The 25,363-nt window shown below is 35.1% G+C and overlaps 1 protein-coding gene and 1 long non-coding RNA gene across 2 annotated transcripts; both read left to right on the top strand.

The window, feature by feature from the left end:
• The first annotated feature begins 275 nt into the window (after positions 1-275).
• On the top strand, positions 276-2,211 carry LOC137007428 (uncharacterized). The gene is made up of 3 exons (XR_010892618.1): positions 276-484; positions 1,382-1,649; positions 1,789-2,211. It is a non-coding gene; the product is annotated as an uncharacterized lncRNA (long non-coding RNA).
• A 7,571-nt stretch (positions 2,212-9,782) lies between these two features.
• On the top strand, positions 9,783-24,540 carry slc35d1b (solute carrier family 35 member D1b). The gene is made up of 13 exons (XM_067369591.1): positions 9,783-10,053; positions 10,458-10,491; positions 15,127-15,213; positions 15,307-15,374; positions 15,509-15,580; positions 15,689-15,757; positions 15,997-16,099; positions 20,279-20,371; positions 20,504-20,571; positions 23,239-23,317; positions 23,473-23,555; positions 23,859-23,911; positions 24,062-24,540. The coding sequence occupies exons 1-13, from the start codon at positions 9,872-9,874 to the stop codon at positions 24,070-24,072; spliced, it is 1,002 nt and encodes a 333-aa protein (XP_067225692.1). The 5' UTR covers positions 9,783-9,871; the 3' UTR covers positions 24,073-24,540.
• Positions 24,541-25,363: the final 823 nt, after the last annotated feature.

Genomic DNA, 25,363 nt, shown 5'->3' with positions numbered 1-25,363 from the left:
TTGCCTCCCCTGCAAGAAACTCACCTCCAGATATGTTGGCCCCTTTAAAATTCTTATTCTGTTTGTTAGTAAATTAACTAAGTAACCTATATACTCTTACTTCCCACTAATTGCAGCAATTATTCTACATTCCATGTGTCTTTGCTGAAACCCCCAGGCATTCTCGGGCCTGGGGACCTGAAAATGCCTGAGGACCCAGCACTTCCACCTCCCCTGCATGTCGATAGTCAAACGGTCTATCTTGTCTATTCCCCACTTGATTTTCAAGGAAGGGGTTGACGACTGTACTACCTGGTGGACAAGGAAGGCTACAGAGGAACAGTCATGGGTGGGTGCAGATGAGGTCTTGGACCCACACCTCATCACATTTCATACCAACCCAGAATGACTATGACCCAGACCCAGTGGAAGGCAAAGGCCCCAAACTAACACATCTGCTCTTCCTTGGGAGGGGCCTAAAGGGGGGAGTAATGTCATATATACAGTACGTCTATATTTCTAACAAAGTTTTGTTTAAAGCACTTAATTAATGATATCTTTATATTTTCCATGACCTAATCTAAAGTGAGACCTATTTACTCATAATAACAATTAACAAATCCTTTACTACTGGTTTAAAATACTCTACATCACTTATGTTCAATAAATTGTTAAATACATTGTTAAAACAATTTATTGTTGTTTAATAAATTGTTAAAGCAGACAGTTAAATTAGTGTCACTATTTAAGAAATTTGTGAATTAAGTGTGTGCGTGCAAATGATTTGCATAATTTGCGTAATTTGCAACAGTAGCATAATTTATTGAATAATACATTTATGAGAGAGATTAAGGATTGTTATAGAGGTTTTCCATCTAAATGTTTGCACATTCTGCCATCGCCTAAATTTCACACAACCCTCACATATTATTCATCTGTTATTTAATGTTATATATTTATTATATCGTCTAAACTTGAAAACGTGTCTCAGGGAACAAGTATACTTCTCTGGAAGTAAATTAATGCCAAAAGTTTTTGAAATAAAAAGCTTGTTGAATTGCACTAATTGAAAAAATAGTGCATTACATTAACTGTGCTTGCATTTTGATGCATTGTATTTTTAGGGCTTAAATTCAACATGGTCCTGTATTTAAGCTGTGAATATTTCAAATCAAAATATTTCACACACATTTTCATTATTAAAAATTCAATAATTTATATTCACCTTTCAGATTTCACTTCCAAAATATTTATTCTGTTTAAAAATACAACTTATAAAATTCGATTACTAACATTAGGCTACTTCCAATTGTCAAATGATTGTATACAGCATGGCAATGTGTAACACAGTGTGTGATGTGATTACTGTAAATGTGTTCTTACTGTGACTTCTTCCCTGCAGAATTGAGACTAGGCCAAATAGGCAGAAGAAAAATTTTGACTTACCAACAAGAGCAGGCTGTGGTCAATTTGGTTTGGGCCAGAAATGATATTCGCCTTACAGACATTCAGCAGTGCAACTTGGACAATGACGACATATTTACCAACATGGTTTGCTGACTATTGCATGTGTGCTGAAAAGGCATCAGGTGTCTTTAAAACAGCTATAAAGTGTGCTTTTTGAAAGAAATGCACATAGAGTGAAGGTACTGAGGACTGAGTATGTTAAGGTATGATCAGTTTCAAGATGCCTGTTGTGAAAAATTTACCAAAAATTCTATATTATTGTAATCAGTAATTGTTTTTTCTAATTGTCTTTTGATGGAGCTGGATGCTGATGAAAACATCACCTAAATTCATATTTTTCAGTGAGGCATGCTTTAACCTGGCCAAGACAAGAAGGAGAGGTCAAAATTTAATTGGCCAGCAGGAAACCGTCCAAGTACAACGTGGAGGCAATATGCACGGCTATATCAGAAGACCTCATACTGGGTCATATAATGCAGCTCTCCTTGTAACATTCCTCAAGCTAAATCAGGTCTGTAGATCTGATAGTGTGACCTATGCAATAGTCTGGGATAATTTTTAGTTTCACCATGCTCAATAATGCAAGCATGGTTTCAGGCCCATCCTCAAATTATCAACCTGTATTTACCCCCATACTCCTCTTTCCTTAACCCATCTGAGGAATTTTTCTCCACATGGAGGTGCCAAACCACAAACCAGTCATTCTTCTCCAGGCCATGGATGACGCATGCAAAGACATCAGGGCAGACCAGTGTCATACCTGGATTCCCCATGCCAGAAGATTTCTTGCCAGAAGTGCAGTGAGGAACACTGCAGTTGACATTTTACCGTACTGTAATTTTTCTTGTTTTTTTTTTCTTGTTTTTTTTTCTGTAGCTACATTTTTATTTTGACTGAAATAAACCTATGTTCTGATTTGATTATTTCATCAATACATTTTAGATTTCGTTCAATGATTCCACTTATCTGTTCTATTCTCTCGTCCTATTACAGTGATGTATGCATGTGTAGAACCATGAAACCTTCATCACATATTTTGTACAACAATATTTAATGATTGTACTAACAACTACAGTGAAACTATGGTATCCTGTGTGTGGATGATCTAAAGTAATTTTCCTATGATATTTCATGATAAATTAGTTGTTTGAACCAATAATTCTGCAAGTGTAGTGTATTGGACAGCCTGTGTTACAAGTGATGACTGTTTTATGTCTAGAGTTTTGAAAAATTAAAATCAAGGTTCTGAAATGATTGTAAAGGATTGTGAAATGATTGTAAAAAAAACTGTAATAGTCCAGCAGAGTGTGACAATGGCTGTGATCTCTTCAACATATTCCTAAAAGCAGTTTATGCTCATATAATTGCTTCAATCTTTGCAGTAATTTCACAAATAAATATACATGTGTGAGAAGGAGCTGTTTTGGATGCAAAATTATCCCTGAGACACAGAACTGCAGCATCCTATGTACTAAATCTGAAACTGTTGTCACCATTGTTGAGGTTCATACACTGAATCTTGATGTCTGTGTGAGTCTCCATAATCATGTCTGAATCATTTCTGCATACTGACTTAAACTTTCAAAATATCAAAACAGGACAGGATTTTAGTATTATAGGGCTTCAATAACATGACAGGAATACTATATTCAGAGATCAGTGAATAAGGCCACTGTATGAACGTATAACGTATAACTGTATGAACGTCCCCAAGCCTTAAAAGAACTCCACATCGTGACCATCTCGGAACATACTGGGAAGGTTATAGGCAACGTCCTTAACACCAGTGGGAACGTAAAATTTCTAGTGGGAACTCCAAAGAGAAATAATTTACTTTTCAAGAACTATACAATGAATGACTCATTTGGACTACAACACGTTTTTTCCAGCTTTTGTGAAGTCACAGTGTTACTCATTTAAATAATCCCTGCCCACGAAATATGCAAAATGGGAGCAAGGTCTGGTTGAGCAGCATTAGAGTAGACTGGTGTTGTTGCTATGTTTTTTCCCCAACCCCTTTTCCAAAACTCATTTGCTTCACCTTCCTGAGGTTGGACATAGAGTGGTTAAAATTTATTTTAAAACTGTTCCTGAACATTATAACCCTAATGTTTATCAGTATCCTGCATATTTTATGGAGAACAGCTTCCAGAACCTATAAGTACAATGCAGGCTACCCAGAAAAACTTCCCCTGAAATGGAGCAGTTCCCACTTTGTCAGGACAATCTGTTGTTTGTGGATTACAACTTGTAAGTATGTCTTATTATTTGTAGATGTGTTTTCTATTAACAGTTCCAATTATAAGTCAAATGTTGTTGCTACAATGTAAACCAAGGGCAAGGTCTTCCCTTTACTTGCCAGTCAACATTAGTGTAGCTTTTGTAAGCTCTTGCTTTTGCAAGGCTGTTCACCACCCCTTAGTATAATTAACCATGGTTTTGTGATTAATTACTTTTGTATTACCATAGTTTTCCAACAGATATCATTGTTAGATAATATCTAAAATGTAAAAGAAAATTACACATAAATAACATACCACTCTAAAACTTCCTGTGAAATTCGTGTTTACAAAGTCTGTGGACGAAATCCGTTCGGCACAATCCTCTTGTTTGAGTCTGAATCAGGCTTTAATTGGTTTGAAATTGACACCATCCTTAATATTTACATCTGACTAGAGCTCGCTGTTATAATAAGGGGCGTAACATTTTCCCGAACATGGGCTAAGCAGTGCCAATCACAACACACTGGGCCAGATCCAATCACAGCACATTTTGTTTTTAGGAAGGTGAGGCTTTATCGAAACAGGAACTAAATGACACGTTTGAGACAGACTGGGGAGAGAGGTGCTGTAATGATGTAAAATATGTAAAAAATGTTTTTTTAATTAAATAATAATTTTTTGAACAATCAAGCATGAAAGCACATTCTGGTACACCCCAAACATAAAATCAAGACTTTGTAAAAGGCCATAATAGGACCCCTTTAATTGTAAATAAAATGCCTTGAAAGAGCCATTGTTAACTTCTCAGTAGTCTTGCTGTCTTGTTATAAATATCCCGTAGCTGTCAATCACTGTGACAAAGAAGCATTGAGTTGCCAAATAGAAGCCTTCCAGTCTCTTCACCTCAGATTTAAACTTGTATGTCAAATCAGACAGCTTGTAATAAAATGTTAGTGATCCAGAAAGACTGACAATGTTTTTTTTCTCTGTACTTTACTCATTAAATGATATATCACCTTTGAGTCACACTGGGTGAAGCAACATTAGACAGAACATGGGTCCTATACAGCAGAGGTTCTTAAATATGTACACAGGCAAGTCAAGATATTACATTTCAGGTTGAATCCAGTATATGAATCTAGTATCTGACATTAACATTAAGAGCAACAGATAGAAGCTAATACAATATGAACTACAGCTCATTGAAATACAGAAGCAAGTTTTCTCTTCATTTGCTTCAGTGCATGTCTGTGCAGGGCCCTTGTCTGTGATACAAATGACTAGCAATCATAACATGCTGTTTTAATCGTTTAAACAACCATATGGTCCCTTATAAATAATTAATACCTATAATGTAATAAAACAGAACATTATGTATTACACAGTGCATGCACAGCTGTGAAAAAAAGCACACTGCCATCTTATCAGTGGTGTAAGGGAAGGACACGCACTGTGGGAGGGCCCTGCATGGTGGGGGGCCCCCTAATGTTGGACACACATAAGTAGGCCACAGTTTATTTGACAATGTTAAAATGGGCCATTTTGTACACCAATTTTACTGTAGAAGCCACGTCACAGCAGCAAATAAATTGTGTTTACACAAACTTTTGTTTACACAAACTGTATTAGACAAGAATGGGACAACATTCCTATTCCTAAATTTGAGCAACTTGTCTCCTCAGTCCCCAGACGTTTGCAGACTGTTATAAAAAGAAGAGGGGATGCCACACAGTGGTAAACATTTTTTTTGAGATGTGTTGATGCCATGAAATTTAAAATCAACTTATTTTTCCCTTAAAATGATACATTTTCTCAGTTTAAACATTTGTCATCTATGTCATCTATGTTGTATTCTGCATAAAATATTAAAATTTTAAACTTCCACATCATTGCATTCTATTTTTATTCACAATTTGTACAGTGTCCCAACTTTTTTGGAATCGGGTTTGTACATGATTTAAATTATAGAAGTAGATAATGTGTTATATATGCTAGGTTAAAGAGATGTGTTTTTAGTTTAGATTTAAACTGACAGAGTGTGTCTGCTTCCTGAGCAATTCTAGGAAGTCTGTTCCAAAGTTTAGGTGCTAAAAAGGAAAAGGATCTACCGCCAGCAATCAATTTTGATATTCTAGGTATTATCAACTGGCCAGAATTTATATGTGTAGTTTATAGCGAGCTCTATAATGTGTTGAGAGCTCGCTCAAGTACTGGGGAGCTTAACCATTTAGTGCTTTGTAAGCAATTAGCAAGATTTTAAAATATATACAATATTTAATAGGGAGCCAATGCAGTGTTGACAGAACCAGGCTAATATGGTCATACTTCCTGGTTCTAGTAAGAACTCTAGCTGCTGCATTTTGGATCAGCTGGAGTTTGTTTATTAGGCGTGCAGGGCAACCACCCAGCAAAGCATTACAATAATCTAACCTTGAGGTCCTGAACGCATGAACTGTTCAGCATTTGTCACTGAGAGCATATGTCGTAATTTAGATATATTTTTAAGATGGAAGAATGCTTTACATTTTTCTAGCATTACAGATGCTAGAAATGTGGCTTTCAGATGAAAGATTGTTATCAAAGAGCACACCCAGGTTCCTAACTGACGACGCAGACTTGACAGAACATCCATCAAGTGTTAGACAGTATTCTAGGTTATTACGTGCGGAGGTTTTTGGTCTAATAATTAGATTCTTTTTTTTCAGACCTAAGTAGTAGGAAATTGCTAATCATCGAATGTACAAAGTGAACAGCAACGGTTGAGTCTTGCGGTACTCCGTACTACTACAAACCGATAACAGTCGGATAAGTCTAATTTGAACCATGCCAATGCAATTCCACTAATGCCAGCATCATTTTCGAGTCTATTCAAAAGAATGTTGTGGTTGATATTGACAAAAGCAGCACTAAGATCCACTAACACTAATAGAGAAAAACAGCAACGATAAGACCAGTCCACTGATAGATCCCTGCTTTCAAACGCTCCTTTCAAATTCAAATACATCTGTGTGCTTTCAAATGCTGCGTTGATCATTGTAGCCAATCACAGACATATTCGATATTTTTTTGTGCATCTGATTAAACTGCTCCAGTAGTCTATATTCACAAGCAGGGGCGGAGCCAGACATTGTAAACATTCGGGGCTTAGCCCAAAATCTAAGTTTGTCCAAAGCCATTTTAATTTTCTATTAACAGCTTTACTGACATGAAAGGAGCTTTTGTTGTCGTATTCTTGTTCAGAAAATGTACATTATTTGACACTGTAATTTGTAAAACTTTATTGAACGTATCAGCACTAGGGGGGTCCGGGGGCATGCTCCCCCGGGAGAAAATTTTGTACATTTTAAGGTTAAAATGCATCAATCTGGTGCACTCTGGAAACTCAAAATTAAGAGCTTCAACACATGTACAGTGTGCAAATTGAACAAAGAAACAGCATTGACTTGTACCTGGACATTAAAAAGGGTTCAAACATCTTTTTTTACAATACCTTTGTACTCATTTCTTTTTAAAAGATAAATCCTTGAGCTTTTATTTTTATAATCACCAGCTGATCGTGTGCGCAAATGTGCGAGAGAGAGAAAGCGCGGCCGGTGTATGGTCGGATACTGTAGAAAAGCGGTATTGAACTGCTTAACGTATTTTAATAGAGAGATGTGTTAAGAAAAATTATATTTTGAGAGCACTATTAAGAAACCTCTAACCTGAAATTCCTGCTTGCTGACTGTCTCACACTCTTGCGGTTGACTGTGCTAGCTCCTCCCCTACCTGCTGCATATTCAACAGAGAGGAAGAAACGGAGTAGCCTATAGGCTACCGACAGCAAAGAAATGTATTCTATAGGCTAGATTATTTTTAAGGTCTATTTCTACAGGCTGTATGCAGTATATGCAAAGCCAAAGCGCAATGAAATAAAGCAACTTATGATTTCGGGGGTTTACATAGGCTATTGTCCAGTTTCATATTTTCTCAGTGACAGTCATTACATTCGGGGCTTGACTCAAAACATTCGGGGCTGAAGCCCCGGCAAAATCGGCTGGCGCCGCCCCTGTTCACAAGTGGTATGGTCTGGTCTTAATTGCACTAATACCTAGTTTCTGATGTAAATGTCCTGTTAGCCATGGTATAAAGTTTATTCTTTGATCTTTCACAATCTCATCTCTTATCCCCAATCTGGAAAACAGCTGGAGAAAATAATTAATTTTCTTACAAGGAAATGCCTTGGGATATATGGTTGCATAGTCAGTGATTACAAAGGTGTATTGATGTCCCGCACTGCTTTTCTCAAGCAGACCCATGATGTCTATGGTTATGAGCTCAAAGGGAAAAGAAATTACATGTAATGGGTATAGATGGAGAGACAGATGAAACTGTGAGCTCAGGTGTGTATTTGTCTCTTGTACTGCCAAACGTTCTACCCACTACGTGTTATATGCAATACAGAGTGCGACAACAAGCAGAAACTACTAAACGGGTTGAATCAGCAGTTTGCATATACTAAACATTGTTTCCAGTGATATAATTTTCATCACACAAGTAATGTAGACACAAAACTTAAAAGCATAACAGCATAAACAGCATTTTCAGATATTGAAACCAAGCTGCAAAAACAAATCTTTGTCTAATTATGATGTCACAAAGGAATGCATACACTGAAATGCATCAGTGCCTACTTTTACATCATTGCCTTCACGGCCTGCCCACTGGCACACAGTACAGACCAGATTAGTCCAAACACTAAGGTTCTCATAGTCTTATAATTTAAACTAACTAGAAACAATACAATGTCTGTTAAATTCAGCAGACATTGTGGTGTTCCTGTATCAAAGGATCAAGAATCCCAGCATTAAGAAAGAGTAGTGGAAATGGTAACACATTAGAATACTGTTCGGTCATTAACGAATAACTACACAGGAAAAAGTGGTGCAGGGCACCACCTGCCTTTCCTGCCACCTCATATGACTTGCCAACCAGCCTAGATGTTGTGTGGCACTGCTTAAATGGCATTCGTGCATAACCCTGCTCACACATTCCCCTCGATATTCGGGATATAAGGGACCATGCAAGCAGAGTACAGGTGTGTCCATGTACCTGCCAGCTCAGTGTGCATGTCCAGAAGAAAGGGAAGGCTCACCAGAGCTGTAAACTTATGACCCAGCAGATATTTCTCGTCTAATCGACCATGTGTGATGCTTCGGGCCGGACTAATCAAAACTGAGTTGGGCTGTGGCATGAGGCACAAATTACTTATCATATCCTGGGCTTTTACTGTATTCACGAGTTCACACTTACAAATAATCAGATAGAGTAAAGTAGTATGCATATTTGGCATGCTGTCTGAGGAGAGGTATCGTATCGCAATAGCAAAATTGTCTCAATATAATCATGACTGTATGAAACAATGCACTGAATGCACTGAAAAAAGAGAGAGAGGGAGAGAGAGATGCACAAAGCTGCACGATTAATTTTTAAAAGATTGCGTTCTCAATTTCATCACCACATGATCTAATTCCTAAATGACAACAATTCGCCCATGTATATTAAACCTTTGACAAAAAGAAAATCATGACATTCAAATCTGTGTTTGTGCAGCTGATCAAACATTAGAAAAGCAGGACTAAATGTAATTCTTAAATAACCATTTAATAAGTGATATAATAACGTATCATTACTGCTTAGCTAAAACATAATGCCATAATGTAGGGCTGGGCTATATGGACAAAAAAATCATAGCTTTTTTGGACTGAATGGCAATGTATAATCTCAGTATTTTGTACATTTTTCTTTTTGAATTAAATAATAATAATAAAAAAAATGTTATTTCAAAACTATAAAAATGAAAAAAAAAAAAAAAAAAAAAAAAAAAAAACAGACTAATTGTTATGCTATTTTGATTAGGCTACCTGGTGTAATCACTCTATATTTTTTCTCTCTTTTAGAAAGTCATTAAAAAATTATATTTGCTGTCGTTTCCTTCACCTTTTTAGTTTACCCAACTATGACGACATCCACTTCTGAGAACCCCAGAAATGTGAAGGGTCCATTAACAGTATCAGGGACCCGATACCCTATCAACGGCCCTGCTTCCGCGTTCCACACCCGGAAATGTGAAAATGGTTCGTGGAACACTGTCCCTTTAAAACTTCAGGGAACATTTTATTGTGCAGAAAAGTAGTTGGACCTATTTGCCCGATAACAGCAGCATGGCGGACATACGAAAACTTCACTCTGTGAGAAATACTAAGAATAACGCAAAAGATAATGTTTCGCTAGGAGAAGAAAGCGGCACATCTGCGTTATATATGAAGTTATTTGCTGCAGTTTGCTACGGGCTCTCTTCTTTTTTCATTGTTGTCGTTAACAAGAGTGTTCTTACTAATTACAGGTAACGTTAACGTTAATGCATCGCTTTAATATCATATTCATAAATGTTTTCTTTCAACACATTCATATTCAGTATGAGCTTTTTATTAATGCTGACCGAGAAAGTGTGATGATGGATCTGATCACTTAATCTCTGTCTTTCGAACGATTTTTACTCTCACTCACCTTTGCTATGATATGACATTGCTTGGTCATAGCTGCTAACACACTTGAATAAATGACTGCCTTACTCTAATGTAATCTAATCTAATTATTCTTAACCTTTTAAACAGATAAATTAGCTGTATAGACAGTGTGTACATACTTCGGACATATGAATCGTTTTGAGTAAATGAGCACTCTATATGCATTTAATTAAGATTATTTATTATTTTGTGCACTGTTATTTTGTGTTTTCCCACTCAGATTCCCTTCCTCTTTAGCAGTTGGAATAGGCCAGGTAAGAAAGTTATTGCTTATTCTGTTACATTTCTGAGAATTTTTACTTCTCCAGGTCTCCAGTGTGTGTTAAATTTCCTCTCTCAAGATCCATAAAGGTACTAAAAACATATTTAAATCAGTTCATGTGAGTACAGTGGTTCAATATTAACATTATATAGCGATGAGAATATTTTCGGTGTGCCAAAAAAAAAAAGAGAGAGAGAAAAAAAAAGGAATTATTTAGTGATGGCCAATTTCAAAACACTGCTTCAGGAAGCTTCAGCATAATGAATCAGTGTGTCGAATCCACAGTTAGGTGCGATAAAGTCACGTGATTTCAGCAGTTTGACACACATTCCGAATCATGATTCGATACGCTGATTCATTATGCTCTGAATCTTCGTGAAGCAGTGTTTTGAAATTGGCCATCACTAAATAATTCATTATTTAGTTTTTTTTTGGCGCACCAAAAAATATTCTCGTCGCTTTATAATATTAATATTGAACCACTGTACTCACATGAACTGATTTAAATATGTTTTTAGTACATTAATGGATCTTGAGAGAGGAAATGTCATTGCTGTCAATGTCATCGGATTTCAACCAAAATATCATAATTTGTGTTCCGAAGATCAACAAAGGTCTTACGGGTGTAAAACGACACGAGGGTGAGTAATAAATGACAGAATTTTCATTTTTGGGTGAACTAACCCTCTAACTGTAAATCTCAAGAAGCCAATTAGAGCCATCAGGACTTTTTTGCATTGACATTTTCATAAATATGTAACATTTAAAATAATAATAATAATAATAATTATTATTATTATTATATTGTTGATTTTTAATTTATATTAAATATATAAATATAATTTTATATGAAATTATTTAATAATCTTAAAGCTTCTGCTAAGATAACTAGTCTGTTACACCACAGAAAAGAACTGGCCTAGCAATAAAATACTGCATCAATATTACATTATTCAGATACATTATTTGTCTGCAATCCAATCAAGCCAATCATCAAGAAATGAGTAGAAATTACCGAGCATAAGCTTCCAGAAGTACCAGGCTTGCTTGTTCAAATTTAGCCTGCTGTTTTGTTGTCCTTCTAAGCAATGTTTTCATTTTCTTCTTTAACTGGAGCAACAGATGTTCACTGTGAGAGTTGTACTAAAGTCAAGTTTAACACAGTAAGACACTAGATGGTGCCAATTTTACCTCTTCTCATCTGCGTTTGTGTAAAGAGAGAAATTTTGAACAAAATGAAACTAAAATTCAAATAAGATATATTTAAAAAACATTAACAAATTTCAATAATTTTCCTTGTACATACAAAATCACATTTCAACGTTTAATAAAAACCTTCTGTATTCAATTCAATTCAGTTCACATTTATTTGTATAGTGCTTTTCACAATACATATCGTTTCAAAGCAGCTTTACAGAAAATGCATATCAACATTACAATTTAAAGAATGCAGTTAGCAAATAATGTAATAATTTAGGCAATTAATTTACAAACACTGTTACCAGTTTAAGTGAAAGTAGAAGCAATGAGCTCCTGGAAAAAATGAATTACATATTTACAAATTAACAGCTAAATAGGTCTGTCTGTCACTGAAAAAAAAAAAAAAAAAATTAAAATGAACATGAACTTAGAATTAAGAATCCTAAGGGACAGTTCACATATCACGTCTAAAAACGCATGGAAGGCGCGGCCGCACCGCTTCTCCTTTCCAAAGCACTTGCGCTCCCGTGGCATCGGTCGTTGCTATGCAACCATGAACTGCGCCAAAGACTATAGAATAACACAAGTGACACGTGTCACTCGTATTGTTTTGAATGGGAGAAAGTACAACACGCAATATGGCGGAATTAGTCCCGCCTTCTAATTAAGAGCCAATCGCTGACTGGTAAATTTATTGCATCACTGCAGCGGCCGTTAGAAACTTTGGTTCCTATAGAAACAGTCAGACGCGCGCCTCCGAAATGAGGCACAAGAGATGCGCATTTAGGTCTGCGCATGCGCATTAGCTTGATCCAGCCTGAAAAATACAGTTTTTTTTGTCATTATTTGAGCGTTGGAAAAAAAATTATGAGACAGTTGTTGTCAGATTTTATTGGTGATTACAAATATGAAATTTAATCGAAAGCTTGTCAAACAGCTTTGGAGAATTTGATGTTTCCCCATTCAAAGAGATAGGAGTTGCACTTGCATGCCCAAGAGGCGTTTCAAAGATGGCCGCCGAGTGAAATGACTTGTCTTAAAAGGGCGCTTGCCAAGAGGATCAGGAAGTTTCAGCAAAGGATAAATTGATTTCTAGCCCTTGCATTAGCTTTACTACTAGATATATTTACGGAGATAAGATATAAAAACACTTTGCACAGCTATGATCAGCTGTTCGGCTGAGATTTCGATGTTTTGTTATGGAAAAGCCATAGCTGATCGGTTGGTTGGTTCTTGTCACATGGCCTGTGGTGCGCTTGCGGCATTTTGAAAATTTGAGAATTTTTCATCTCGATGCGCCTGGAAAACCACGTTGCTTCCATTATGAGCGCGCCTGCCGCATGGCTACATTTGAAATAACTGACTAAGTTGCACGCGGAAAAGACACAATATGTCAACGGCCCCACAGAACCTCTTAAAGCAAAGCATCGCAAGCATCTTTTGCTTTTCTGTGAGCTCAGCTGTTGCTGTGGCACTGCGGTGAAAGAAAGCCACGACTTTTCTCACGTGACCAAGCAAGAGACTGATGTGGGAAACGTTTAAACCTGCTTGCAAAATTTGATGTGTGCGCGAAACACTTACTGAACTAGAGAGCTGAATGAGACACACCCTTAAATGGTTAGTTCACCCAAAAATGAAAATTATGTCATTAATGACTCACCCTCATGTTGTTCCAAACCCGTAAGACCTTTAACCTTTAATAACTAACCCAATAATATGCGGTGACAACCCGGCTTCTCTCACTTCCACCTACATATTGCAGAGTAGGTCACATCGGCAGCTCAACCAATAAGATTAGACTGCCGTCATATCGTAAAAGTATCGACATCACTCTTCGATACATATCGTAACATTTTTTGCATCGCGAAATATCGTACTGCGATATATCGTTACACCCCTATTCATTGCATTCAAATATTTGACTGCTCAATCCGGCAGTTGACCACAGGATGTTCCAACTGTGTAATAAGACATTTTCTTGACCGGTTTTCTGAGATTAACCGCATTTTAGTTTAGTGAGATCACTACATTGACTTACTCTGTTCATCTAAACAGAATGATAGCTCTCAGACATAAGGTGAAAATGTACAGGTTCAGCATTTAGCTTTCATAATCTGTTAGATTTTTTCACACATGTAGGCCTACTTACAGTAGGCGTTTTTAGTATTTTAAAGGGGTGGTTGATCATGATTTCACTTTTTTGACTTTAGTAAGTGTGTAATGTTGCTGTTTGAGCACAAACAACATCTGCAAAGTTACGGTGCAAAGCCAAAGCAAGATATTTTCTTTTAAAAATTCTGTTGTGACATCACTAACCCTAAAATTTACATAAACCCCATGACACTTTGCATGAATTATGGGTGTAACTTCCGTTAAGCTGTAAACAGTCAGTGAAAGGCTTGCTCTATGAATGCAATAATGTTTTTTTTTTTTTTTTTTTTTTTTACTGTGTACAATGAGATGACATTATTCTACTCACCCTTCAAACAGCAAACATTAAAAGGACATTTAAAAGTGTAAAAGCATCAACAAGGTACTTTCAACAGACAATGAAAAAGCGCGATTCTTTCCACAGCAATAACGGACGGGTTAAATATAACTATATATCTGTATTATGTAATATATGTTGCCTAAATAAAAAATGTTCATGAACTTCAGCATTGCATGATACTATTTCAAAGTGATTCACATCATTTTAACAGATAATAAATTGTATCTACCTGTGAAAACAAACCTGGAAAGAGACGTCGGGCTTTTAGGAGAAAAACGAGAGATTCTGAAAATAAAACATGAAAGAAAAATTGACTGCTCATTCAGTCAAACTGACGGATAAGCTTTATTTGTAGGGCAACCTTATGATTTGGAATGATTTGTTTCAGTCTTTTTAAATGGAAGTTCCCCAAACCGGAAGTGCAACCCATAATTCGAAACGCAGTAGGCTAGTCAGGAATAAGGTGGATAGGCATCTTACAACAGTTCTCACAAGAGCGATTTATAGATCATGACAGAATATGCTAATCAATGATTTATCCCACATCAGCTACATAAATTAGCAACTAACCATTCAGAAACGTCCTGTTGCATTCTACACTTCTTCTTGAGTCTCCATCATTGGCCGACTAATAAGAGCTCTTGAAACCCCGCCCTCTTCTTAGGAGCAGCAGCTCATTTGCATTTAAAGGGACACACACAAAAACTGAGTGTTTTTGCTCACCCTCAAAAAGTGACAAATTTAACATGCTATAAAAAATGATCTGTGAGGTATTTTGAGCTAAAACTTAACATACACACTCTGGGGACTTGTAAAAATGGCATTATGACCCATTTAATGACTGTGATATCAAGCATGTTGTTAATTGAACAGATATTTTGCATACATGTAGCACTAAGATTCCAGCAGCTGATAGGTTCATTATGTTGTTTGCAGATGTTTGCAACGGTTGTTGTGCTGCGAGTAGCAAAATTATTAAATGTGGTTGATTTCTCAGATTTTGATAGGTATGTGCCTCATAAGGTAGGTCTGAACACACTCAAGGTCAAACTATACTTCAGTTTTCCTGTACATATGCACACTGTAAATTCAGTTCTCACAACATTTACTGTGTAGGTATTACCACTCCCTTTTCTGTATGTGGGAAATCAGTTAACAGGCCTGTTTGGAACAAAACAACTGAAGTAAGTGTGTAAAATTCAGAAGAAAAAAAGCTTCAAAATCTTTCAAAACTTTTGTAAACTTTAATGCATGGCTGTTGTTGTTATAATATGCTGAATGTACAATAATATAACATGCTTTATGATCTCTTTTGCAGTCTGCCCATGTTTACTGTGCTCAGACGATTCTCCATTTTATTCACAATGCTGTTTGAGGGTTACCTCCTAAAGTAAGTCTATACAGTATGCTCATTGTTTTCAGGTGACCCAGTTTAAGTTGTACAAGATGTGAGATTTACACTCACATTTGTTGTTTGTTGTTGTTTTTTTATTTGTAGAAAGAAGTTTTCATGGTCTATAAAGGCAACCGTATTTACCATGATCCTAGGAGCTTTTATTGCTGCAAGGTAAGCTTCAAATGGCAAACTCAATAAAAATATTACATTTGAGGTTTAATTCCTAGACCTCACAGAAAACCAGTTTCTTTTCACCTGTTTATAAATGTAATTGTAACTCTGCAGTGTTTTAGAAGTATTTATGAACGGGCCTAGCCAGCTTTTTACTTCATAATTTGGGTGCAGGTTCTTTTGAAATCTGAGAAATGGCTTGTCACTTCAATTATTTTGCCTTTATTTGATTTTCACAGTACAGATTTAGCTTTTGACCTCCATGGATATGTGTTCATTACACTTAACAACATTTTGACTGCTGCTAACGGGGCTTATATGAAACAAAAACTGGACTCCAAGGTAATTTAACCCTTAAAGGGATACTCCACCGTTTTTTCATATTAAACTATGTTATTCCCTTAACTAAGACAATTTGATACATACCCCTCTCGTCTCAGTGAGCCAGTGAGAAGACTTTTCACGAGTGAAGATATTACTGCGCCAAGTCAAAGTGCTCCCGAGCACTTGCTATGGTATTCCGCCATACAATATAGTTATTCATTTTACATGCTTAGAAAAGCCAAACGTTTTGTTTTGCGTCCTAGGTCGAGTTACACTACTCGAGTAACTGTATTTCAGTATTCGCCGCAAGACAGAGTGATTTAGTGCACGCACTGAGACGAGAGAGGTATGTATCAACTCGTCTTAGTTAAGGGAATAACATAGTTTATTATGAAAAATAGTTTAATAGATGCTTGACATGTCCACACAAATCCAAATGTATGTGCACCAAAAGTCCCTTGGTCTTTGTTTCGCATGGCCGTGAATGTGCCAGTTCTTTTCAGTTTTGCGAACAAGGCTTCAAATCCAGTAGCTCTATCATTTTTTCCTGTGTAGAAAGACTATGCCTTTTGTATAAATGTGTTCAGAATATGACAAGTGTATAATATGCCTTCCTTCCACCGGAAAAGATAGTCCTTGACCGTGAACAGAAACAGAAGTTACATTATTATGCCATTAGATGGCAGCAAAGACTGTCTTTATGAGTGTGTCAGTCAGTAGCTAAGATCAGAATTTATCAGAATCAAGAACAGGAACTAACCATTTACACACACACACATAGATTATATATATATATATATCAAACAAACAAACAAAAAACAGCTGTGGATCATCGAGGTAACAACACTATTAAGAATCAAGGGTATGTAAACTTTTGAGTGGTCATTGTTATAAATTCAGCTATATTTTTATTTTATCTTGTGGACTACATGTAAACATTGTTTATCTAAAATATCTTTTTCAACATGCACCTCTATACAGTTCATGTGTACGTTTGAAAGAGAGAGAGAGCGAGAGAGAGTATGCGCTTTCAGAACACAATGTATTTTGTGGCAAAAACCATGACAATTTTTCATTTTTATCCTATTGTTTACTATATTTATTAGCTTGATCAGTGCTGTTGTGGGTTTTGTTTCGTTTTCGGTTGTAAGCTGTAGGACCTATTGAAATAACTGAAATCATGTGGCTAAGTGATATAGAACTGCATTGCGGTCAAAACCTGCCTAGAACTATTTTAGCCATGCATTTCCCTAAAAAGTAATTGCACACCATAGAACGTTCAACCAATTAGATTCGAGCATTCAACAGCCCCGTAATGTGTGCGTGTGTATATATAATATAATGTGTTTGTGTCTGTGTATGTATATGTGTGTAAATATATATATATATATATATATATATATATATATATATATATATATATATATATATATATATATAAAATATATATAAATATATAAAATACATATACATATATCATATAAAATACATATACATATATCATATAAAATACATATACATATATCATATAAAACACGGCTATGACCGTTTTACCCAACGGTTCTATGCATCACTACACAACACCCTTGGCAACCACTCTTAGCAATGTAAACTGTTCTTGTTTATATTGTTCATTGGAGCTTACTGTATTATGTAGAAGAGTATTGTGAGAAAGACATCGATTGAGCGAGTTTATTACCTTCATTCAGATTTAGCATTTTCCTTCAGGTCAGTCCTATGTTCATAATAAAAAAAAAAAATCTGTTTAAATGTCCTCTGCAATATCTTGTCCTTTTTACAGTTAAGGGGTTTTGACCTGTGACTTGACAGCGCTAGTCAAAGCATTTGTCAGCTGCGTCTTGTTCCGTGTTCACAACAATTCAGTCTTTTCAATATAAAAGTCTTCTCTACTGACTGACACACTCATAAAGACAGTCTTTGCCGCCATCTAATGGTGTAATAATGTAACTTCTGTTGCTATTCACAGACAGGGACTATTTTTTTTCAGGCGGAAGGAAGGCTTTTAGTGATTTCCTTTCACGAAAGTTGCATTGATAAATATTTTTTGTTTTTAATATTTGCATTGTGTGGTAACCGTTTTATAAAAGCAATAATGTACTTGAGGCTAGTGCTGTATCGTGAATAAGTCACGCCCTTCAGCCGTGGCTTATTCACGATACAGCACAGCCTCTCGTACCTTATTGCTTACATACACACAACTGTTCTTTCTGGTTCTCGAATCTGATTGGTTGAGAGGTCTTTCTAGCCATGCAGTATTCTACCACAGGAACCGTTTCACCGTTTGAATCACTCCACTGTCAGCATTCTCACATTCTCCCACCACATTTTTATTGATACTACTGTTGTTTTGTAATGGAATGTAGTTTTAAGAGTTTTTTAGGCTAGAGTATAGTTGTTTAGACCACAGATATATGATTTATATGTAAACATATAACATACATATTTGAAAATGTATGTAGACTCATTCAAAGATGTGAGCTCTAGGCCGTCAGCGACCGTTCAGCGCTCATGTACGCGGAGAGAACAGCTTCATTTTGGCCAGTCCTTCAGGGAATTTGCTGCTTACTCTTGTGTGGATAGTGTTTAACATGAGGTATAATTTTTTTTTGGGTTTATCAAACGGGCAGTCCTTGGTCTTATTAATATATTACTTGTTTCAGAGCTAATAGATTTGACTTAAGGGCTATATTAAGTTTTATAATTTTATATTTATATTAAAATTAAATATAAAATGTACTAACTAGAGTACAGGACTCACTACGTTTGAACGGTTTGCTTGTTTATTTCCTATTTTACTTATACTGTTATAATGGCCATTGTTGTTCATTTATATTATTGTTCAGTACATAGTATTTTATGTAATTAACTTACCATGTTTTTTTGGTATTGAGAAACAGTCCATTAGTGATTTTGACTTTGTTAGTAATTTTGTTAGTGATTTCAACAGTGAAAGTTACATTAATATGCCATGAGATGGCGGCAGAGACTGTCTTTATGAGTGAGTCAGTCAGTCGTAAAGACTTTTATATTGAAATTACTGTAGTAATTAAATATTTGTTTAGTTCTCACTAAAGTTCACGCTATATTGCTGTAGATCATTAAACTTTTACGCTGCCTCAGAAGTCTGTCCGAAATCAGTTTCGTGAGGTACCTTCATGTACAAACGCTGCCGTACAAGTAATTCTCTTATAAGACAGTGAGGCAGCCAGACAGCTACCTAGGTTTTCGGATGCAGCCAGCATCTTACGAGATGCAACTGACAAATGCATTGACTAACGCGCTGTCATGGGAGTGATGAAAGCCTAATGTTAAAAGGACAAAGACAAAGATCGCTTTCCTCAGTGGACATTCAAACTGATTTTATGATTATGAATAAGATTGACCTGAAGAATATCAGCTAGATGCAGGTAATACACTCGCTCAGACGATCTCTCTCATAATACTTTACATACTACAAAGAGTTTCAATGAAGCGACTCGACGTTCCTTGGTTACTAGTTTAAAAGTGACACTTTAGAATTAATAACGGAGGCTTGGGCTTCAACTGTTAAACTGTCAACTAAAGCAATAAGCCCCAAGAAGCCATAGTTTACAGTTAATTTATAACAGATAAGAGGTGTGTTAGGCATCACGTAGAGCTGAGCTTAGTTGTTATAAATTCACTGTAAACTACGGCTTCACAGGGCTTATTTTTATGAAAACGGTTACCACACAATACAAATATTAAAGCTAAAAAATATGTATCAATGCAACTATGAATGCAACTTTTATAAAGTAAAATCAGCAACAGAAGTAACTTTTATTACGCCATTAAATGGCAGAAAAGATTGTCTTTATGAGGGAGTCACTCAGTCGCAAAGACTTTTATATTGAATAAAACCTATTAAATGTTAGTATATATATAATATAATATAATATAATATATATATATATATATATATATATATATATATATATATATATATATATATTATATTATATTATATTATATTATATTATATTATATTATATTATATTATATTATATATATACACTATTAACTGTAACTATACACATACTATTTCATGCTTTCATGAGCCCACCCATATTCATTTTAAAATAAAGTTCAGTTTAAAATGAGTTTTGTTCATTTTTCCCTTATTTAATCAAATGATTTGTTTCCCTCCTTGCATTTCAGGAACTTGGAAAATATGGGCTGCTCTATTATAATGCTTTATTCATGATTATTCCCACTATTATCTTAGCATACTTAACCGGAGACATTCAGAAAGTAAGAATTGTAATAAATACAAATATTTATTACAATAAATGTTTTGAAAACTACTTGAATACTTGAATTTGCATGAAAATGTACATTAAAAAAATCAATAAAAAATAAATATGAACTCTTGTGAATTTTCAGACTTTGGAATATGATGGTTGGACTGACATTTTCTTTGTGATTCAGTTTGTGTTATCGTGTGTAATGGGGTAAGTCTAATATTTCCAATATTTTTCTTTACTTAAAGATCAGGTATGTGAGATTTCGTTGTTGTTGTTAAAATACATTCTCTTCTTAACCTAGTTTATTGTCATTGACTACTGTTGGGCATATGGGTTTATCTCCCCAAAAAGTGTTTGAGGCCCCCAGGCACCAGCAAAAGATTGAGAGTGGTCTGCTCAAATACGTCAATCTCTTTTCAGCTCAACCTTCTTATAAGTGAGATGCTCACATTTGCTCTACAGCGGGGGTGTCAAACTCATTTTAGGTTGAGGGCCGGATGGGAAAAAATTTAACCATGTGCGGGCCAATTTTTAAAAAAAAATTTTTTGAAACCATAGTAAGCTGACGGTTACATTAATATTAACCATACAAACTACACATTAATTTGCAAGAAAGAAAAAAAAAAACACACACACGCTACTCTTTGAAAACAGCTTTTGCTTTTACTGCAAAAAGACTTCATTAGACTTTTAAAATAATGTTTGATTGGTAACACTTTACAGTAAAGTTCTTTAGTTAACATAAGTAAACAACATTAGTTAACATGAGCTAATAATGAACTGCACTTATACATCATTTTATTAAAATCTTGTTAACATTAGTTAATGCACTAACATGAACAAACAATGAACAACTGTTTTTTCATTAACATTAATGAAGATTAGTAAATACAGTAACAAATGTATTTTTCATGGTTATTTCTTGTTAGTTAAAGGGATAGTTCACCCAAAAATGAAAATTTGATGTTTATCTGCTTACCCCCAGGGCATCCAAGATATAGGTGACTTTGTTTCCTCAGTAGAACACAAATGATTTTTTTTTTAAACTCCAACCGTTGCTGTCTGACAGTCGTATAATGCGTGTCAATAAACATGCACTGACAAATCCAAATTAAACCCTGCAGTTTGTGACGACACATTGATGTCCTAAGACACGAAACGATTGGTTTGTACAAGAAACCGAACAGTATTTATATAATGTTTTACCTCTAATACGCCACTATGTCCAACTGTGTTCAGCACTCTTTTAGTGAGGTCTGATCGCGCTCGGACAACGGCAGTGATGTCTCGCGCTTATACTTCAATGAGTGCCAGATTTAAGACAGATTTTTTTTAATTTTTTTTTTTATGACCAATTCCATTTTTTTCTAGCAAATTTGATACCGGTTGCCTTTTTTCTTTTCTTTTTTTCTTTAAGCAAATTTATTTGTTCTATACCAGGCCAAACTAGCTTTAAACAAAAAATATGTGTAGCCATTTAGTATACAGGCACCATTGCATTTGATTGTATATTGTATAATTTCAAGATTTACAGCAAAAACAGCATGATCTGACTTTATAGCTTTGTGAAATGCTACATAAGACACCTGCACAAAACAAATAGCAGATGGACTGAATGAAAATGCAAATTCACTCTCTAACAGTAGGTGGCACTTGTGGAACAGCAGCCATATGGTGTTTCCTTGGTTACCGCTGTACACAAAACAGCACTGCGCTTATAAAATAGGCTACTTATACGGAGATCAACTTTTCTGAAGACAGTTCCCTTTTACGTTACATTAATATAAAACCCAATTCAATATTTATAGTTTTCTTCCTATATTTCACAAACAGTAAGCTTGGCATGGTACAGTATTTGCTCTGCTGGTGCGTCTGTGTCCTTCTCTTTGCTTCCATATTCAGCATGTGGCTGTGTTAACGTCCTGTTTACAGACTTCGTAATATTTTCAAATGACAGTTTAGGCAATGATTGCAAAGCAGTTTGTTTAAAAGTCCAGAATAGATATTGGCCAAAATAAAATTAATAACCGTTCAGATTTATAGCTGGTGGACCATGCATAACTGTTTTTTATTATTATTCAAATCATCCCCCAGGCTGGATTGGACACCTTTGTGGGTATTCGGCCCACGGGCTGTATGTTTGGCACCCCTGCTCTACAGTATTATCCTACTCAACCGCTTACTCATGACACATGGCAACACAGCTAAAAGTATTCCTAATATGTTTGACCTTACATTGAAAGTAGCCTACTTTTACCTATTGAGACTAGGGCTGGGCAATATATCGAATGCTTTTGTCACGCGCATTTCGTCAGTAAAGCCGGTTCCCTGATTACTGCTAAATCGCCATCACCTGCTTTTAAATGGAGCGGCATTTAATAGACAGAGCCGTAGATCACTGATAAGCCACGAAATATCGCGTTCAATATCGATATGAATCGCCGTCGATATTGAACGCGATATTGCGTGGCTTATCAGTGATCTACGGCTCTGTCTATTAAATACCGCTTCATTTAAAAGCAGGTGATGGCGATTTAGCGGTAATCAGGGAACCGGCTTTACTGATGAAATGCGCGTGACAAAAGCATTCGATATATCGCCCAGCCCTAGTTGAGACATTCCTTCACAAGCACCCATAAGAGCTGTATTTGTAATGTTTGATTTGGGGGAGGCATGACGTGTAAAAGGGGTGTTTGCAAAATATGCTGTACTTTTCTAATTCCGATAGGTGCTACTAGTGTCGCAGAAACTACATACTTCACCTTTAAGCTGTATTTTTAAGACGCTTGTAATTTTTTGAGATTTTAAAATAAATAAATAAATATATATATATTTTATGTTTGTGATTTATAATATCATTGGTTGTTTTGGCAGGTTTATACTTATGTACTCAATTATGTTATGCACCCATTACAACTCTGCTTTGACAACTACAATTGTTGGCTGTATCAAGGTTGGTAATTAAGTCGTTACCTTGATTTATATTGCACTTTATACAATACATATTGTTTCAAAGCAGCTTTCTTAACAGTGTCTTGGTGATTGAGCAGTGTACTGTAAATATGATCAGTTAAGAGTTTACTGTGTTTCCTTTAACTAACCCAACAGAATATCTTAGTGACTTACATCGGAATGGTGTTTGGTGGAGATTACATCTTTACTTGGGTTAACTTTATCGGCCTAAACATCAGGTAAAATGGTCCATTGTAAAATGACAGTGAAGAAACTTCCTTTTCCACAGATTCCTTTCTCAGTATGAGGGTCATTCTAAGGAAAAGACTCAGGAAAAAGTACAAAATTTGATGTCTTTTCCTTGAATATTTTCTCAGAATGATCAAGGTGCAAGAACATTGACAAATACTGGTTTTCCTCAGAAAACATGAATTTAGACAAATTAAGATACTAAAATGTGATACAAATTTTAGATCAAAAATTCTTTATAACCAATACATTTAAAAAGAATAATAATTTATTTTTTCTTATCCCCCAAATAGCATTGCTGGCAGTCTTGTGTACTCGCACATCACTTTCACTAAGGAACAAAAAAGTAAGTGAAGGAAAAATGTGTATTTGTGTGTGAATCAAAATGAGGATCTGTTCAAATCCATCTCCATGTCATGGTTTCATTTTGTTTAATAATATTGAATAAGATTAAGTGTATTTGAGATGACATGTAAAATGTTATGTCTTTTAATAGAAACAAATTGATGGAACATGAATAAATTGGATAATAGGAGAATGTTGATGATACTCATGGGAGTCAAGAACCCAGCCAGCAGTGTGTAAAGTCTTCTCAGTGTCTTGAGTGCAACAGTGACCAGCAATTTTTTCAGCAACTGTGATATTTTTCATTAACCAGTTCTTGTTGACAGTTCCTGTAACTGACTTACTGAAATGTTTTTGTTTTGTTTTTTTTGCATTGCATAATGTTGATTTTTATTTATTTTTTTAATAATAATAATAATTTTGCATAAACTAAATCATGCACAGCATTTCAAGTTTTTGTAATTTTTTTTAATGGTTTAATGATATTTGGAAAGGTGAATGTTAAAAGTATATACAAATATTGAAGATTTTGGATGGATGACAAATTATTTTCTTTATGATATGATATTTAAATTGTAAATGTCTCAACCTTAGTTCAAGGTGGACTGATCAATTTTAAGCAATAACAAATAAAAACTTTTCTGTATTGGATGATTTTATTTGTTTTTCAACTGAGGGATGAATCAAAATGATTAGAAATTTACTCTTATCACTATAATGGTAAATTGAATTGTAATACACACACACACACACACACACACACACACATATTATTTATATATATATATAATATATATAATTTATTTATATGTGTGTGTGTGTAATTATATATATATATATATATATATATATATAATTAAGTAAATGCACCCTTGGTGAGCAGACGAAACTTCTTTTAAAAACATTAAAAATCTTACAGATCCCAAACTTTAGAGCGGTAGTGTATAATATATATATATATAATACACTACCGCTCAAAAGTTTGGGTTCGGTAAGATTTTCGTCTGCTCACCAAGGGTGCATTTACTTAATTAAAAATACAGTAAAAACAGTAATATTGTGAAATATCATTACAATTTAAAATGACTGTTTTCTATTTGAAAATATTTTAAAATGTAGTTTATTCTTGTGTTGGCAAAGCTGAATTTTCAGCATCTTTAATCCAGTCTTCAGTGTCACATGATCCTTCAGAAATCATTCTAATATGTCAATTTGCTGCTCAAGAAACATTTATTGTTTACAATTGTACAAAATATTTGTGTACAATATTTTTTTCAGGATTCTTTGATGAATAGAAAGTTCAAAAGACGGTGTTTATTTGAAATCTAATCTTTTGTAACATTATAAATGTCTTTACTGTCACTTTTGATTGATTTAATGCATCCTTGCTGAATAAAAGTATTAATTTCTTTAATTTCTTTTCAAAAAAATAAAAATAAAAATTCTTACTGAC

Source organism: Chanodichthys erythropterus, chromosome 19 (genome assembly GCF_024489055.1).
Source record: "Chanodichthys erythropterus isolate Z2021 chromosome 19, ASM2448905v1, whole genome shotgun sequence".
NCBI lineage: Eukaryota > Metazoa > Chordata > Actinopteri > Cypriniformes > Xenocyprididae > Chanodichthys > Chanodichthys erythropterus.
The sequence above is the reverse complement of the archived record's forward strand: the minus strand, read 5'-3'. Positions and strand labels throughout refer to the sequence as shown.

What these genes read in the sequence shown, in the direction of transcription:
- slc35d1b (XM_067369591.1), top strand. Translation starts at nt 9,872, where the DNA reads ATGGCGGACATACGAAAACTTCACTCTGTGAGAAATACTAAGAATAAC. An exon ending in TTTGGAACAAAACAACTGAA is followed by an intron (nt 15,375 to 15,508) that starts GTAAGTGTGTAA and finishes TCTCTTTTGCAG; the next exon opens with TCTGCCCATGTTTACTGTGC. An exon ending in TTTATCGGCCTAAACATCAG is followed by an intron (nt 23,556 to 23,858) that starts GTAAAATGGTCC and finishes TCCCCCAAATAG; the next exon opens with CATTGCTGGCAGTCTTGTGT.